This window comes from Camelus dromedarius, chromosome 9, assembly GCF_036321535.1.
Source record: "Camelus dromedarius isolate mCamDro1 chromosome 9, mCamDro1.pat, whole genome shotgun sequence".
Classification (NCBI taxonomy): Eukaryota; Metazoa; Chordata; class Mammalia; order Artiodactyla; family Camelidae; genus Camelus; species Camelus dromedarius.
In genome coordinates, this window is record NC_087444.1 from 68,494,569 (window position 1) to 68,512,502 (window position 17,934).

Consider the following 17,934-nt stretch of genomic DNA (forward strand, 5'->3'; position numbering starts at 1 on the left):
CAGAAGCCCAGCCAGAACTGAGGGTCTCTGAGTTCTTGCGTTTTAATTTCTTTAAGGTCTCAGATATTCAGGTCCTAGGGGTTCAAGACATCAGGTATTCAGGTCCCCAGCCCAGAGGCCAATGAAAGAAAGACAACTTTTCTTGGAACCAAGAGGTCAACGAAAGAAAGACAACTTTTCTTGGAGCCAGGCCTCGGTGAGGTCTTCAGTGGTGCGGATTTCAAACACCTGGGCAGAGAAAGCACTCAGTATTATGATTCACTCAGGAACTGAAACAGCCAGGACTCCGGCCCCCTCCATCCTCAGGCTCAGGAACCCAGATCTCTAGGCCCCTCCCCCTCAGACCAAGAGTCCTGGTCCCCAGCCATCTCCTCCCTCAGACTCAGAGCCCAAACCCTTAACCTCCTCCTCCATCAGACCCTCCTCATCGCCCCTACTCTCGACTTCCCCGCTCAGACCTAGGAGCCTAGACTCCCAGCTCCCTCCTCCCTCACTCTCAGTAGCCTCGGCCCCAGGCCCAGACCTTTGTGAGCTCTGCCGTCTGCACCAGCCTGTTTTTACTTCCTGCATACATCATCTGTTGTTCGGGCTTGCAGCCTGTGTGGCAAATAAGAGAAGGAAACATAACTGGGGGATGCCAGAGTGTTCTCTAAAGCCCTAGTAATGTCCTGCAGGCCCTGGAGTTTTCTGAGGGCCCCAGGAACTGTTCTAAGGAGGTCCCTAAAAGCTATATCCAGAGTCTCCAGATTTGTTTGGGTGTTTGAAGTTATTCTAGGGTCCCTGGAGATGGTTTGGGGGCCAGCAAGGGATTTCTAGGTAAAAGGAAGAGGTGGGTTTCCTTAGGTGCCTCAGGATTGAGGAGGATGGATGGGCTGGATGGGTGCACTCTTGAGGAATCTGAACCCTCACCTCCACCCCACTGCCCTCCCTGCACTCACACACCACACCCACCACACTCTCAGGCAGGACTCACCCACAACACACAGTCACCAGTCACATACATGCATACACACACGCCTGCATTCAAACACACACTGACACACCCACACACAGAATCCAAGACCCTCTTCTCAGGATGAGCAGAGCTGTGTCTCACCCACAGGGCTGGAGAAGATGAAACACAAGGGATAGGACACTCGGCCATCATCGTGCATGTATTTGTAGCTGTAAACCACGAACCTGCAGCAGTGAGAGGGAATTCAAACCCAGGACTTGGCCTGAGTCCACAACCTTGAAATCTTTCCTGAGTCTAAGAACCTACGGTTGGCAACTGAGACTCAGTGTACTGGCCTCAAACATAATAAATGATTTTTTAAAAATAATAATAATATACCAAAAATAATAATAATAGCAAATGCTAAATAGAATAACCATATGATCCAACAATTCCACTTCTGGGTATTTATCAAAGAAAATGAAAACAGTAATTTGAGAAAAGATATACATTCCCCCATGTTTATTGCAGCATTATCTATAATAGCCAAGAAATGGAAAAAACCTAAGTGTCCATTGATAGATGAATGGATAAAGAAGATATATTTATATATATTATATGTATATAATATGTATAATAGAATACTATTCAGTCATAAAAAGAATGAAATCTTACCATTTGCAATAAGGATGGACCTTGAGGTTATTATGTTAAAAAGTCAGAGAAAGATAAATACTTTATGATCTCATATGTCAAATTTAAAAAATAAAAACAGACAAACCACCAAGTTCATAGACACAGAGAACAGATTGGTGGTAGCCAGAGGTGGAGGGTGGGGTTGGGGGGTGGGTCAAATGGATGAAGGGCATCAAAAGGCACAAACCTCCAGTTATAAGGGAAATAATTCCTAAGGATCTAATGCCCAGCATCATAATTCTAGTTAATAATGCTATATTGTATATTTGAAAGCTGCTAAGAGAGTAGATCTTAAAAGCCCTCATCACAAGAAAAACAGAATTTTTTTGTAACTATGTATGGTGTTAATAGAGGCTTATTGACAGATGTTAACTAGGCTTATTGCGGTGAACATTTTGTAATACATACAAATATCAAATCATTATGTTGTACACTTAAAACTAATATAATGTTATATGTCAACTATACCTCAATTAAAAAATTTTAAGAAAAAATGGCTTAAGAAATAGACAACCCTACAATGTAGGTACTATTATTATTCCCATACTACAGATGGGAAAACTGAGGCTCAGAGAGGTGAAGTCACTCACCCAAGTTTCGATGGATAGAATCGACAATTTTTTTTGGCAGTGGGGAGGTAATTAGGTTTATTTAACTTCAGAGGCGGTACTGGTGATTGAACCCAGGACCCTGTGCATGCTAAACATGTGCTCTACCACTTGAGCTAGACCCTGTCCCCCTGTGGATAGATTTGAACCCAGGAAGTTCGGTGCTAGAGTGTAAGTGCTCAACAACTATGCTTTACTATCCAGTGCTCTAGAACCTGGGGCTGAGACCAGGGCCAGCTACACAATTTCCCAGGCCCAGTGCAAAATGAAAATGCAGGGCCTCTTGTTATAAAGGCAGGAGAAAGCCTTTTTACTTTCTTCTGCAGCCTCTCTCCCGACTGATCATGGTCTTTGAAAATTTGCTAGTTAAAGTCATGCTGTCTTGGGCATAGGGATACTCATGGGGCAGAAGTAGGGGGCAGTGGAGATGCTCATAGGTGCACCCTGGAAATTGTCATGAGGAGGGTGGGTGCCAACCCTGACCCTGACCTTCCCTGAATCTGCACTCAGGCCCCCTGCAGAGGGCAGCAGCCATCAACTGAGCAGCAGTGGGGGTGGGTACCTGAGAACCCACCAGGGCTGGAGGTGGGACACCATGTGAGCTGAAGGAGGCTCCAAGGCCCCGGCACATGTTCCACTGTCCCAGGACACAAAACTCAGATTCACAAATAAAACTATAAAAAATTTCAAGACAGCAGGCAACCACAGAGCATCAAGCCCCACTTTCAAGGCTCCCTTCTGGTTATGGGGCCCTGTGTGACCACACTTTTCAGACACCAGGGCACTTTTCAGTCCCAGCTGATCTAGACCCTGAGATTGAGGCTCGAAGTCCCAGGGCCCCAAAAATTCACCCCATTCGAGATGAAAAATCTAAACAGATCAATTTTCATTGAAGTGTCAAAAAGTTCCCGCACACACCAAAAGCACCAGACTCCCGTGGTTTCACACAGGATTCTCCCCAATCATTAAAGGTCAAGTAAATCTTTCGTTACTCAAAATATTCCCAAGCATTGAAAAATAAGGAAATTTGGTGGGGAGGGTATAGCTCAGTGGTAGAGCGCATGATTAGCATGTATGAGGTCCTGGGTTCAATCCCCAGAACCACCACTGAATAAATAAACAAACAAACAAACCTAATTATTTCCCCCCTCAAAAAAATTAAAAAAAACACACAAAAAGAAGGAAATTTTTACTTTTTAAAAAAAATGAAGCAAATGCATCATTGAGAACAAAACCTGGCAAAGTTTATACCAAAAAAGCAAACTTTAACATCACGTGATTATTAGTATAAAATTCTGCAATAAAATTTTAGTATACAACTATATACAAAACAGATAAACAACAAAGTCCTGCTGTATATATAGCACAGGGAACTATATTCAATACCTTGTAATAGCCTATAATGCAAAAGAATATGGAAAGAAATATATATAATTAAGAAACAAATATATATAAACGAATCATTATGCTGTACACCAGAAATTAACACAATATTGTAAATCGACTGTACTTTCATTAAAAAAATTAGCATACAAACCAAAAGTCCTGGGGTGTGAACTCTTGACCTCAAACACATAGCTCCTGAGCCCATGAATAGGACTGGACCCCAAGCAGTTCCTCGGTCTGTACCTCCATCATCACCCCTCTCCCCTTGCCTTACCGTCCCCTTCCTTCCCCCAGGATACCTGGGCTGTCTCTCAGGCAACTCCATTTTTAGCTCCTCTGGAGAAATGTTCTAGGGGTCGAGGCGAGGGGTGGGAAGGAGAGAAGAAAAGACTGCCATTAAATAAACACTTAACTGTGTGCCAAGGCACTGGTCCAAGAAACACACATGGATTAACCTATCAATCTCTCCCATAACCTTGTGGGGTAGGTCCTATTATTGTCCTCATTTTACTGGTGAGCAAACTGAGGCCCAGAGGTGTTAAGACACTTGCCCAAGGTTGCACAGATAGCAGCAGAGTTCACACTGGAATCTAGGTTCAAGTCATAACCACTTCACTACACATCCTTTCAGAGGCCCTGAGGGAACCCAACTCCTAGCCTGTCCCTCTTCCCAGTCAAATAGCCCCGGCCTCAGTCTTCATGGACTTCCTCCTAAATCCTTACCACACTATGAAGTAAGCCTTATTGTCATCCCCGTTACTGATAAAGACAGTGAGGCCAAGATAGTGTGAAGTCTACCCTTTATAAAGGATTTCTGCTAGCTTTTTGTAAATCTATCTCTTTCAAGGGCTAATAAAGAATCATCACCATCACTTTATTGAACATATGCTACATGCTAGGCCTTCTTCTAAACCCACTGTAAGGATTAAATCATTGAATCCACAGACAACCCAGAGAGGTAGGTACTGTTATCCCCATTTCACAGATGAGGAAACAGAGACCCATACAGTTGAGGTCTCTTGCCTAGGGTCACAGTTAAGCTGGGACTTGACCTCCAAGTCTTTCTGGCCCCTAGTGCCAGGCTTTTAGCACCAGTTCCCCCCAGCACTTCTTGGGGGTCCCAACCCCCCAGCCTCCTCACCTGAAATTCTTCCTCCAGCACCACCATCTGCCGGTCTTTATCGACCTTCACTGGGGAGGGATGGTACACAGGTGTTAGACACCCCTCCCACCCATCAATGACACTAGCCCAGCCCTCCATGCTTGTCCTCACCCCCCAGCCTTCCAGGGGGAAAGTGACACTCACTTATTATGGCTGCATTGTCTGTCTCTTTTCGGAAGCGGAATTTCCTCAGCTTTTCCTTTAGCTCAGGGTCCACCTCGCACACCACCAGGGAGTCGGACTGCCAGAGGAGCCCAACAAGATCTGAGTCGCCTGGCCTCAGTCCTGTCCTCTTCCCCAAACCTTAGTTTCTCCATCTACTAATGGAGGGTCCGAAAGCCTGTAGGCTGCCTTTGTGAACAGTAGGAAAAGATACCCTTTCCTCGGGGTGGATGCTCCTCCTTGCAGAGCAGAGGCTGGACTCAGCCTCTTTCAGCAGGAGACCCAGGGAAGGATCTGCTTGCCTGGGGTGAAACCCGGAACCACCCATCTCTTCCCCAGCCAGGACCTTTGCCGTAGTGGGGTCTCTCCCCAGCTCCTTACCTCCCTTCCACAGCCCGACTTTCACCCAGGCATCCTCCCAGCCCCAGACCCACTCCAGCCCCAGCTCTTCCCATTCAACCCCCGGCCCCCACCATGACTTTTCTATCCACAGGCCTCTTCTTTTCTCTGTTCCGCTGTCTTCTGGGGGGTGGCGACCAGGGTTCCGGGGGGTGGAGTGTGGGGTAGGGGAAAGGTTTCATCCCATACCACATCCTGTTTATGCCCATTCTGGGACAACTGTCACAGAGGGCTCCTCCCCCTCCTTCCTTCCCCTCATCTGCTAGGACCTCCCAGGCTTTGCAATCACCCAGACCAGGGTTCAAATGCTGCCTTGCTGTGTGGCCCTAGCTAAGTAACTTCACCCCTCTAATTCGGGATTGTTATAAGGATAAAACAGCTTCACATGTCTTCCAGCTTGGTAGACACACTCAATACACAGCAAAGAATAATGAATTCATTAGCTCCTCCCCTCCTCCAGGAAGCCTTCTTGGATTTCTCCCCATCTGGGATATTTTAATTCCAGAGCTGAAAAGGGTTTCTTAGAGATGTTTGATGGTCAAACAACCATCTATTATATTGATAGGGCAGTGGAGGAGAGAGAGGTGACTCCACAGCATCCTAGTAATGGTGAATTTTTTCCTGTAATTATTCAACCACCTGGGCCTGCCTTATGATGGGCCCTACAATAGTTGTATTCAATTCCGTCAGATCAGTACCTCCTTTTCTATTAAGAGCGTTTTGTGTGGCCCCCTTTCCCAACCTGAAATGAAATTCCTAGATGAGGTAACCTACTGATATACATAAATTCTCCCCAAAATCAGTACAATGTCCTAAGTGTCATATAAAGGAGAAATAAAAGGGAAGTAATTTATGAGAAATCCCTGTGTATTTCAGTGAGAAAATATGAGCAAACAATAGAGAATTTTCCCAGAACCCAGCACCCTGCCCCTGTGCCGGGACCACTGTGCCGGGTCCACTGTGCTGGCTTCTGTCTACAGTAGTGGGTAGATCTTTTCCTCCCTGCTACCCTCTACTAGGACACTGGATCCCACTCTCTCTCTCACCTACTCAAGGGCATCACTGCAGCTACTCTCCTCCCTGCACCATCCATGTCTTCATCTCTACTCCATCTTTTTCCTCAGACTACACACAGTGTTATTTCTTCCATCTCAATAACAAAAAACCGTATCTCCCATCCAGCCACTGCCCATTCATTTCCTTCCCTTTTCAGAAAACTTCTTGAAAGAATTATCCATACTTACTGCCTCCAATTTCTCCTCCCAACTTTCTCTTTAACTCTCCTAGCAGACTCACTCCTGTCCTTCTCCAATGGCATACAGTGTCAGGGCCACCAAGGACCACGGTGGTGCTGGACCTAATGGTCAATTCTCAGTCTTCATCTGCTGCGCCTGACACCATCCATCACTCCCTGTGCCCCGAAACACATTCTTCCCTTGGCTTCGAGAACACCACCCTGACCCAGTCTTCCTCTAGCTCTTTGGATCTCAGCCTTTCACACTGATTCCTCCTTTTAATAGTGGGGTGTCCCAGGGCTCAGTCCTGGGTCCCTTTCTCTTTTCCAGCCACCTTCTCCTCTTGATGATCGCATCACTCTCTTGGTTTCCAAAAGGGGATACCCTACTTATTTCTCCAGCCTGGGCCACACCCTGAACTCTAGGCTCTTATATCCAACCGCCAACCTGACATCTCCGTCTGGATGCTTTGGTCTTTCTTGACTCTTCTCTTTCCTCTGACAATGTACCTTAGAACTTGTCAGCTCTGAACTTCAAAATATAATCAGAAATGGCCCATTTCTCCCCCTCCACAGCTCATATTCTGGTCCTGCCACTTTCAACTCCTGCCTGAACTCCCACAGCAGCCTCCTCTGTTTCCCTGCTCCCACCCTACTCCCCACATTATTCTTCATAGGACTGCCAGAGAGATCCTAATAAAACCTCAGTCAGGTGACATACCTACTCTCTCAAAACCCTCTCATGGCTGCCATATTATTTGGGCAAAAGCAAAAGTCCTTACAGTGGCCTTTAAAATATGAAGTGATCTGCCACCAACCCCTCCTCCATTATCTCCTGGAACGTCCCTTTCAATACTCTCCTCTTTGTTCACTCCTCTCCAGCCACACTAGCCTCTTTGTGGTTTTGTGAGTGATCCTGCCGCTGGGCCTTTGCACTTGCAGGTTCCTCTTTCTGGAACCCTTTTTCCCTTCTTGGTTCACCCCTTTACTCTTTCAAATTTCTGTTCAAATGTCACCTGATCCAATAGGACCTTCCCCATCTAAAATAGTGTTGACTCTACCTCTCCATCCCCTTAGCTTGCTTAATTTTTCTCCATAGTGCTTATCACCAAGCTACATTGTAGGTTTTTATTGTTTTGTTTTTTTTCCCCCAACTAGAGTATAAGCTTCATGAAGACAGAGATTTTTGCCTGCCTTGTTCATTGTTGAATTTTTAGCACTTTAATCAGTGCCTGGCAAGTCTAAAGTACTCAAGAAATATTATTGAATAAATGAACCAGCATCCTTGGAGCACAACGATTCTATATGGTGTGAAAGTTGTTGTTTAAACGGTAGTGTTTGGAGTTTATGATATTGCCCCACCCTGTTTTTAAATAGCCTTTCATCATAGCTTCTAAGATGCATTGCTTTCCTGGTTTCTTCCTCTCTGTGACTGCTCCTTCTCAATCTTCGCTGAGAGTGTCAATTCCTTTGCTCAAACCTTGTATGTCTCAAGAGTCTGGTCCTTGCCTCCATTTATCCTTCATATCCTCCCCAGGCTAGGTCACTAACTCCCACAGCTTCAATTACCATCTTTGATCATCCTCAAATCTTGGTTTCCAGCCCCAGTTTCTCCCTTAAGCCCCAGACCCAGAAGTTGTGCAGCCTTCTGGACCCTGATGCTGGGTGGCCCATGCTGGGCTCAGCATCTTCCAAACCTGCTTCTCCTCTGTCTCCTTCTCAGGGAAGGCCTCCAAACCCACCCACCCCCAATCTTCCAGCCAGAAGACCTTGTCTTGGATTTTTCCCTCCCTTCCCCTCTGCGGCCAGCTAGTCCTAGGGCAGGTTCACCCAGCCTCCTGAGCATTCATTCCTTTTACCTATTCCTCCTCCCCTTCCCACAGTCCGTCCCTGGTGCAAACTCCCCTCTCCCACCCAAGCTGCCTCCCTGGACTCACAGCTCCTGTTCTAGTCCCTCATCCAAATAGAAGCCAAGGACATCTTTCCAACCCCCCACTTACTCTCCTTGGCTTGAAGCCTTTCCATGGCTCTTCATTGCCCTCGGGACAAGTCCAAACTCTCCCAAGTGGCCAACTTCTGGCCGCGGCTCATTTCCCACCACTCCCTCCCTTGAACGCAACATTCCACTCCGACAGCAATTCTTTTAGTCCCTCTAACAAGTCACGTCTCGGTCACCTGGGAGCCTTCTGAATGAGGGCCCTGGTTCTGCTTAGTTCGCTCCAATCCAGGGCAGTGTATGGAATGAATAGATTACAATAGTCATAGCAACAACTCCCATTTATTGACGGCCTGCTTTGTGTCTAGGGCTTTATATGCATCGTCTCCTACTCCCATTTGACAGTCAGGCTCACAGAGTGGTGCGGTGGGAAAGTTGAGACTCCCAGCCGGAGTACCAACTCGGAACCTGGACAGTCCGGGCCAGGTCGGGCCCAGGCCTCGGACGCGGCTTGCAAGTGGGGCGGAAAGCCGGGCCTTGAACGCCAGAATCAGGAATTGTGACCTAGCTCACTGTCGCTGAGGTAGACGGTGAGAGACTGCCCCCTGCGGGCCGGGAGGCCCAATCGCGGGCTCTGCCGGGCCCGTTGCCCATGGCAACGCCGCGCGCGCCCCGCCCCTTCCCCGCCCGCCGAGCCGACCGCCCGTCAGCCCCGAGGCTGACCAATCCCACTGAGCGGGGGGCGGGCCTCGTGGGCCTCGTTCAACCCCCGCGGCCCCCCTCTCCTCCACGACCCCGCCTTTATCGGCGCACACCTCCCGCCCTTCGGGCTGCCCTCGCCGCCCGTTGGCGGGCGCGCCGTTCGTCACCTCGGCGTCAGCTAATACCGGCGCGCGGCGGTCCCGTCGGGGCGGAGCCAGGGGCGGTGACGCACGGCGCGGTGACGCAGCGCGACGGCGGCGGCGGCGGTGGTCGGTGCGGGAGGAGGGAGGGGAGCTCGCGGGCCGGAGAGGGGGCGACGACGGCGGCTGCTGCCTGAGGAGGCCTGGGCGGCGGCGGCGGCGGCGGCAGCGGCGGAGGCCGAGGAGGTGAGTGACGGTCCGGGTCGGGCGGACGCGGGGCGGCGGCGGGTCAGGGCGCTCGGGGCTCAACCTCGGGGCTCCCCAGGCCGCGCGGGCGGCCCCGCCCCCTCAGGGACCCCGGGCCGCGGGCGGCGGCTGTGGGCGCGGAGCGCGGGCCTCGGGGGTCCCGGCCGTCGAGAGAATCCCCCGCCTCCGAGTCGCCCTCACAGGCCGCTTCGCGAGCTTCTCCGCGAAATCCTTGCCCCTCGGGATGGCTGGGATCCGGCCCTTCCTCGTGACCCCCCAGGTCTACCTCAGACACCTCCTGGTGGGCACGCCCACTGACCCCCCGAATCCGCCCGAACGCCGTCCGAAAGGTATCCCGAGAGACCACCCCAGATATTTCCACGTCTGCTCCAGACCCCGTCATAAGCCTCAGGAATCTTACTCAGAGAACCTCCCTCTGGCCCCAGCTCCCTCGTCCTCCTCCTCTATCCAAAAATCTTTCCCCCAGGCTTCTTCTCGTATTCCAACAATATATGTCGGATATCTTCTCCAGGAGCCTCCCTAAAAATCTCCTTCAGAGACTCCCCGAAACCCCCTCCTGACCTGTATGTTCCAGAAATCTCCCCCAACGACCTACTTCGCATAGCCCAACAATCTCCCCCAGACCTCCCTCTCACGCATCCCAAGAATTTTCCCTCCCACCTAGCAGCGATCGCCTGAGAGATTTTCCGTTCATAGCCCCCAAATCTCAGAGGCCCTCTCCTCCCAGAGTCCTCCAGGATGCCCCCAGTGTCCCCCAGAAATCTTACTCAGAAACTCTCTGAAATGTCTTAGGATCCCCACAACTCTCCTGGTGCCCCCCTCCCTCCCAATCTCCCTTAAACATTGCCCTTCATATATCCCAAAAATCATCCTTTTAGACTCTTCCACAGGTCCCAAAAAATCTCTGCCAAAGACCTCCTAATGTTCCCCAGATCTCACCACCCTGAAATGCCCTAGAGATCACCCTGGCATCCCCCCAAAGTCTCCCCTTGGGACCCTCCTCACTTATCCCAAAAATCTCCTTCAGAGATTCCCTGAAATCTACAGAGAACTCTTCTCCCATATGCCACAAGCCTCTTCTGACCCCTGTTTAGTATCCCAAATCTTTCCCAGTAACCCACACGAAATGTTCCCAAATTGCTTCTTCAGGATTCCAAAAAATTTCCTAACTTCAGATATTTTCTAACCCTCTCCCCCTTTTCTCTGATATTTTCAAAACCTCCCCCCTTAGGTAACTCTCAAAATCCCTCCTTTTAGATCTCCTTTCAGATCAGCTTTCTAAAGATCTTCACAACCCCTGTAAATCCTAAGATCCTCTTTATGACACCTCTGGGGTGCAGTTTCTTGGGACCTCCTCATATCTTCTCAGAAACCCCAGCAATTCCCTTGAGTCCTCTGAGATATGCCCTTGAAGTCCCTCCAAGAGACCCTTCCAACAACCCCCAGAACCCCTTGAATCATCACCCAGAGACCTCTTGCCTTACTAAGGGACTTTTCTTAGATTATTTCCCTCCCTGAACTCTCCCTCACAGTTTCCTTCAAATCCTCTAGAACCCTCTATAGAAGACCCCTACCACCACCTAGTCTTGCTTCAGAATAACTCTGAGCTCCTTTTCTTAGAAAGTCCCAGAATTCTTTCTGAAAAACCCTCTACTCTGACATTCCCACATTCCCCTCAGAAGACTCACCTTCCCCATATATCCTTTTGAGGACTTTACTCAAGAGATTTCTCATCTGAGTTCTCTGAGAGTTGTTCCTAAAAAGACCTCTGTCGTCTTGCTCCAGTAGACCTAGAATCTCTTGCAGAAGACCACACCTCCCCAGACACCCTTTAGAGAATTTTCTCCAAAATTGCTGTACATCAGCCACCCCAGCACTTTGTGAGACTTCCTCAGACCTCTCTCTCAGATTCTTCCTCTGACATACATACTGACATACTTATTCAGGGCCCTATCAGACAGACCCTTTTAGAACCCATATTTACATCCTCTGATCTCCTCCATTCCCTTTCCTCAGAAATTAGCTTAGAGATCCTTGTGAAACCTGAGCTTCCCTTCCCTATTATTTCATCATAGGCCCCTAGCATCCTCCAGATTCCCCCTCTCAAGAGCCTCTGTGTCCCCTTTTATTAAAAAGATCCTCGAGAGATACCCTCACCGCTTGAAATCCCAGCTGTCAGAGATCTTTCTCTCAGACCATTTTTCTTAGGTTCCGTCTTCATAGACGCCTCCCTTCAGATCTTTGGAGACTGAAAGACTGTTAACACTCTCCTTGGGCTCTTCTTGAAGGCCCCCCATTTTTCTTTCAGAAGGCTTCTCCGTACTTTTCCCCTTTGAGGCCTCCTCACAGAAGAATCCCTTCCCCTACAGTAATGTTGTCCCTGGACCAGCAGCAATAGCATCACCTGGGAACTTGTTAGAAATGCAGATTCTTGGGTCCCAACCAGACCCTACTGAATCAGAAAACCTGGGAGCAGGGCCCAGCTACCAGGAACCTTCCTGGTAATTCTGTTGCATACTCAAGTTTGAGAACTACTGCTCTCTAAGAGGATTTCCCTTTCCTCACAGAAAGCCCCCTGGAAGGTGCCTCTGTGCCCTAGTACCCACCCTCATTTTCCTGGGAGTCCCCTTTGTGAAGTACCCACCCTCCAGAAGATTCCTAACCCTCCTTGAAAGGTTTCTGGCTTCTCCACAGGGTTACCCCACCCTCTGAGCAGTTACTCAGATTCTGCCTTTGAGTGGTTCCCTTTCACACCTTCCTCAGCACTTTCTCCTCCTGGCTTCTCCTCCACTCCTTCGACCCATCCCCTAGCCTTTGGTGCTTCTGCTCCAAATTGCTCCCTCCTTGAACACACATGTCCATCTCTTCTTATCTGTTCCTCATCTACCCTCCACATAAGCACCCTCCCCTTAAGGCACCCTCATCTTTTCATTCTGTGTGTCTTACTGCCCAGAGCCCTCCATTGTACTTCTTAGAGCACCACCACCTTCTCCCTTGTAGTTTTTCATGGACTTGCACACTCACCCTCACTGGACTGGGAGTTCAGAAAATACTGGGATGTAGCTTGTTCCTTACTGAATCCCACAAGGTAGGATCTGCCCTCTGTGTGTTACTAGGAATCATTGGCAAATGGGCAGCTCTTTCCTGCCTAGAAATTTCTAAGTTCCTTAGATCTCACTGCTCATAAAATCTAACCTCCTTTCTTCTCTCTCTCCAGCCCCTTTTGCCTCTTCTCCTAGGAGAAGCTGTCTGTCCCACCTTCTCTTACCTGTGGAACTTCTATTTGTGCTGTTCCCTGATTCTGAGCTACCCCACGTCCTATTCCTGGTGATCTGTCTCACCCTAACCTAGTTGACTTATCAGCCCCTCTCAGCCTGTATATGTCTGGGACCTCTACAGGGCTCTCAGCTTTCTCTGAGGGATTTTGTTTCTCTCTAAGATTGAGAAGAAAAAACAAAGATCACAAGGTAAACACTGGGGCCTGCCTTCAGGGAGCTCACAGTACAGTCGTGGGGTTGGGCAGGTAGATGAGTTAGAACATGAGATACAAATTATATACTCACTGTGGAAATTCAGCAGTGAGAGAAGACACCCTTTATTGGAGAGACTTCAGAAGAGGTGATATTTAAGCTGGGTGCTGTCCACAGTTGAGACAATGATGAGTGGCCTTCCAGGCAGAGGAAGCAGCTTATGCAATGGGTCAAAGACAAAAAAGACTCTTCATGCCTCACTCAGTGGCATCTCTTCTCTTCACCTAAAGGACAAAGATGAAAGAAAACAGATCTCTTCCATCTGCATTGTATTTGTCAGCTGCACTTTGATGACCCAAGGAATAGTAATATTAGTGACCAGTGTTTATTAAGTAATTACTATCTGCCAGTCACTGTTTAAGTGCTTCGCATGTATTATCTCATATTCATAAGAACTCTATAAGGTAGGTAAATTATGATTATCCTTATTTTACAAAGGATGAAATTAAGGACAGGTGGCACAAATAGAAGGTCTCTGAGTTCTGTACATCCCAAGATGATAGTGTTTGAAGTCAGAGAGTTGGATTTTCTGTTCAGACATGGTTGGGTGCAATGGGGCATTGTAGTGTAGTGATTAAGTATGCAGACTCAGGGGCCAGACAGGCTTTGCATCCCACATCATTGCTTACTCGTTTTGTAACCTAGGACAAGTTATTTAACTTCTCCCATTCTTAGTTTCCACAGATAAAAAATGAAAGTAATAATATCTTACTTCATAGAATTATTATATGGATTAAAGAAGTTAATATGTAGAAAATACTTAGAACAATGTCCTGTACCTAAGTGCTCAGTGTTAGCCAAAAAAAAAAAAAAAGAAAGCAAGCTTATATCAGCCAGGGCTCTAAAGGTATAAGTGACAGAACCTTAGCTCAAACTGGTTTAATAAAAAAAGAGAATTAATTGGCTTATGTTACTGAAAAGTCCAAAACCAGGATGGCTTCATACCTAGTAGCTTCCAGGAGTTCAGACAATCTTCTCAGTAATCTCTCCTCATTCTCCACTGACGTAACCTTCATCCTCAACTGGTTTCTGCCTTATGGCAACAAAGATGGCCCTCAGCAACCTGTGGCTTAAACCCTACCTCCTTAGTAGCCTCAGTGGAAAGACAACTCTTTCCTGGGAGCCCCAGTTTGAAAACAGTTTCTTCCCTGGATAAGTGTGAAATGGTGACAGAAGATCCTTAAAGACATGTTTTGGGTTCTTTACTCTGGAACTTTCTTGCTGAGCCAGATAGCACTGTGATTCCATCCCATGATCTTTCTGTGTATTGATAGTAATCCTCCTCACTGTTCCCTAGCCCCAGTCATTCAGGTCTGTATGATTGTTTGGATCCAGAGAGAGAGTTTGTGACTAGTCTGATCCAATCAGACTTTCCTTCAGGATCTCAGTGGGAGAGAAAAGAATGAGATGAATGGCCTGTTTGGGTAGTAGCCTTGGGGTAGTGGAATCCAAGAGTACTGGTGTTCAGTTCCCTACCTCAGCTTTGGATTTTCAGGGCTCAGAACTTTATAGAGGGTTAAGTAGATTACTGTTAGTCAAGTTTTGTTTGTTTTATTTGTTGAATAGAGTCTGGTTGAGAGCAAGTACCAGAACATCAGTATACAGAATCTGCATTCTCAAATGTCTCCAGCAATTAAACAATTTATGGAGGCACTTTTCTAGGTACTGGAGATACAGCAATGAATGAAACAGTCAAGGTCTTGAAATTCTTGAAGCTTATATTCTGATGGAGGGGTGATATATAAACAGAAGAAATCAGACAGCGATATGTGCTATGAAGGAATTAAAACAGTGAAACAGTATGAAGGCGGGGAGTAGGGGAAGGGGTTGGCCACTGTACACAGGGTGGTCAGAATTGGCCTCTTTGAGGAGGTGGCAATTGAACCTGATAACCTGAAAGATGAGAAGGCACCAGTTGTGGGAAGATACGGGAGTTGGGCATTCTAATCTAAGCGTTACATGTGGAGAAAGGACTGCTTTAAGGTGGAGAAGTTTTTCACAAATGTGTTTCAAGGGTCTGTTATGTGCCAGGTCCTATGCTAGGAATTGAGAATGTAACAGTGAATAAATAAGACAGCCACAGCCTTCCTTTCCCTCGTGAATCTTACAGTCTAGGCATTTCTGGAAGAGCTGCAGCCTTTGAAGAAACACCTTTTGACAATAATTATCAGGCCAAAGACTCCTTCTTACTGGGGAGATGAGGAAGATTGGGGCACACATGAACCCAGATCTGATTGATGAGAAGGAACCAGCCACGGGATGATCTGGGGAAGAACATTTCAGGTAGAGGGGTCAGCCTGTGCAAAAACCCTGAGATGTGTTCAAGGAACTGCAGGGAGATCGGTGTGGATGGAACATAAGTGAGGCAGAAGAGATAGAAACTTGGAGTGGTTGACAGAGGCCAGATCATGTGGGGCCTTGTGAGCCATGGTAAGGTGTTTACATTTCCACTTGAGAGCATTGGGAAACTATTAGAGGATTTTTAAAGGAAGATAGTGACATGACTGTTGTTGTTGTTTTTAGTTGAGGTACTGGGGATTGAATCCAGGACCTTGTGCATGCTAAACATGCTCTCTACCACTGAGCTATACCCATCCCCCTGTTTTTGTTTTTGAGAAAGTTCACTGGTTTCTGCAAGGAAAATGGACAGGAATAGAAGCAGGAGGTGGGTTAGGAGACAGTACTTCTGTCCAGATGAGAAAGGACGGTGACCTGAATATGGTGGTGGTAGTAAAAATGGAGAGATGCTGATATATTTTGGGTGTAGAGAAAACAGAACTTCGTGATGGGATTAGAGGAAGAGGAACCCAGAATGATAATAGCTAAAAGTTCTATGAGAATATTTATGCCTCACAGCCCTTCAGGTACTGTTATTAAACCCATTTTACAGCTGTGAAAACAGGCATGGCAAGGTGAAATCACTTGCCCAGAGTTATATAGGTGTCCCAGAGCTTCCCAGACTGTGTTATCTTCCAGGAGGCCTGCCTGGCTTCTCCTCTTCTCTCCCTCGCTTCCCCAGGGCTATTCATACAAAAGCTTCATTCTTGGCTGAGGCAATAATATACATATTTTATATATTTATTTCAGGAGTTTCTGAAAATAATGGTTGATTTTCAGAAGAGAGAAGTTGGGCTTCCTTGGCTTCTGACATTCTCCTGTTAAGTCAAGATAGTGAGTTAACCTTAGGTAACTAGCCTATTGACTTGTTCACGAAGTGTCAGTTCCTCAGAGGCCTGGGTGGGTGCTCTAGAAGGGCTTGGAATGGGTGGGATAGCTAGTAGGACCCTCCCTTATTTGTCCAGAGACGTTGGCATTAAAGGGTGTGCCCTTAGGCCCAATTTTCTAGGCTGTGGAAGGGAACTTACGGGAGGCTGTGACATTATTTGCAGGAACAAGCAAGAGCTCTAAAGCCAGACTGCCTAGCCTTGAAAATCTCAGCTTAGTTGTGGTAGTCTTGGGTAAGTGACTTAACCTTTCCTGTGTCTCAGTTTCTTCATCTATAAAATGAGAATAATTTTGGTATACGTATGTACATTATGTATATAGTGTTCGAGATCAAATGAACTCATCCATGGAAAGCTGTTAGCACAAGGCTTGACATGACAATATATGATGTATGAGGAGGTGAAGTATCATGCTAATTTTCTTTATATACATTGTTTCACTTCATTCTTAAAACAAGCTTGGCTGAGGAGGAAACTGAGTTACTTGCAACACAACTCAACACAGTAAGTATCAGTAGGAGATCTCAGGTTTCAGCCAGGTCTGACTAACTCCACAGTGCTGCTTCTGAATGAAGAGAGCCTACCTCCAGAGGTGCCTCCTATCTGTGAGCTGCTTCTCACTGGGGCCAAAGAAAGAGCCCAGTGGATAGTTTTTTCTGGAACCTCTTTGCCAATTTTTGGCTGCATTTCCCACCCTCCAGGGTTGGAAGATGCTTCTCAAGAAGGTTACTTGGTCTCTTACAGACCAAATATGGCAGCCAGATTGTTGGGCTGTTTGAGAGGTTCCCCTCTAGTGTCTTTTCTCAAGGACAGGGAGTCATTTTTGGTCACATGAGGATAAAGAGACCAGAGCAGTGGTCAGTTAATTCTCTTGCATGGAAGCAGTCAAGGCTTAAAGTTGAAACTTTAAATGATAGAAACCCAGCTCAAACTGGCCTCAACCAAAAAGGAATTTGGTCCATGTAACTGAAAAGCCTGGCATGGAGACGAGGGGTCGGAGGCTACAGGCTAGCTGGAGATAGTCTTCAAATGATGTGAATGGGTTTCTCTTTTTTCCCCTTCTCTTGACTGCTTTCATCTGTATTGGCTTCATTCTGAGATAGGCTTTCACTGTGAGGTAGCAGAAGTGGCAATCAGAAATATCAGACGTTGTGTAATCTGAGCAACCCTAACCGAGAACTTATTTTACCCTATAGTTCCCGCAAAAGTCTAAGAAGGACTTTATTTGGCCAGACTTTACTCCATGTCTACTCCTGGATCCAAGAAAGACAGTTAATTCTCCGAAGGGAGCTTAGGGGGCTGGTAGCGGTAGATGGGAATGGATATTTTGCAGATAAATCCCCTCAGAATATATCATAGTAAGGTGCTACCACAGTACGATGCCTTGACATAGTCAATGCTGATGCCTTTTCCCTGGCTGATCTCACCAAGCCAGGTCTTCCTTTCTCACTGTTGCCAAGCACCCAGGATAGGAAATAACTGGGGGCCTCTAACCCTTTGATGGAAGAAGGCCAACCAGTTCTCCTCTCCAGCCACCATTCAGACCAAACACCC

The 17,934-nt window shown here is 47.3% G+C and overlaps 2 protein-coding genes across 4 annotated transcripts in view; one reads left to right on the forward strand and one right to left on the reverse strand.

Moving 5' to 3' along the window:
- Positions 1-18: 18 nt before the first annotated feature.
- GMFG (glia maturation factor gamma) lies at positions 19-5,547 on the reverse strand. 3 transcript variants are annotated; one of them, XM_010985163.3, is made up of 7 exons: positions 5,422-5,547; positions 4,931-5,027; positions 4,766-4,815; positions 3,924-3,973; positions 1,097-1,179; positions 524-597; positions 19-228 (listed from the first exon to the last, which is right to left on the reverse strand). In XM_010985163.3, exons 1-7 carry the CDS (start codon positions 5,539-5,541, stop codon positions 157-159), a joined length of 546 nt encoding a protein of 181 aa, XP_010983465.2. In that variant the 5' UTR covers positions 5,542-5,547; the 3' UTR covers positions 19-156. The 3 variants fall into 3 exon arrangements, with proteins under 3 accessions (XP_010983465.2, XP_010983466.1, XP_031314536.1); XM_010985164.3 differs by having other exon boundaries at positions 5,330-5,453; XM_031458676.2 differs by lacking the exon at positions 4,931-5,027 and having other exon boundaries at positions 5,422-5,461.
- A 3,917-nt stretch (positions 5,548-9,464) lies between these two features.
- Positions 9,465-17,934, forward strand: part of SAMD4B (sterile alpha motif domain containing 4B) — a 37,176-nt gene continuing 28,706 nt past the window's right edge. Inside the window, exon 1 of the mRNA XM_031458677.2 lies at positions 9,465-9,605. The gene's annotated coding sequence lies outside the window, so the exon portion shown is untranslated. The remainder of the gene's footprint in view (positions 9,606-17,934) is intronic.

Bases quoted from the DNA above. Each gene is read 5' to 3' on its own strand.
- GMFG (XM_010985163.3), bottom strand. From the start codon at position 5,541: ATGTGGTATGGGATGAAACCTTTCCCCTACCCCACACTCCACCCCCCG. The intron at 5,028-5,421 runs GTGGGGGCCGGG...CTCCTCTGGCAG, and splicing joins CTGTGGATAGAAAAGTCATG to TCCGACTCCCTGGTGGTGTG. The intron at 598-1,096 runs GTGAGACACAGC...TTTGCCACACAG, and splicing joins CATCTTCTCCAGCCCTGTGG to GCTGCAAGCCCGAACAACAG.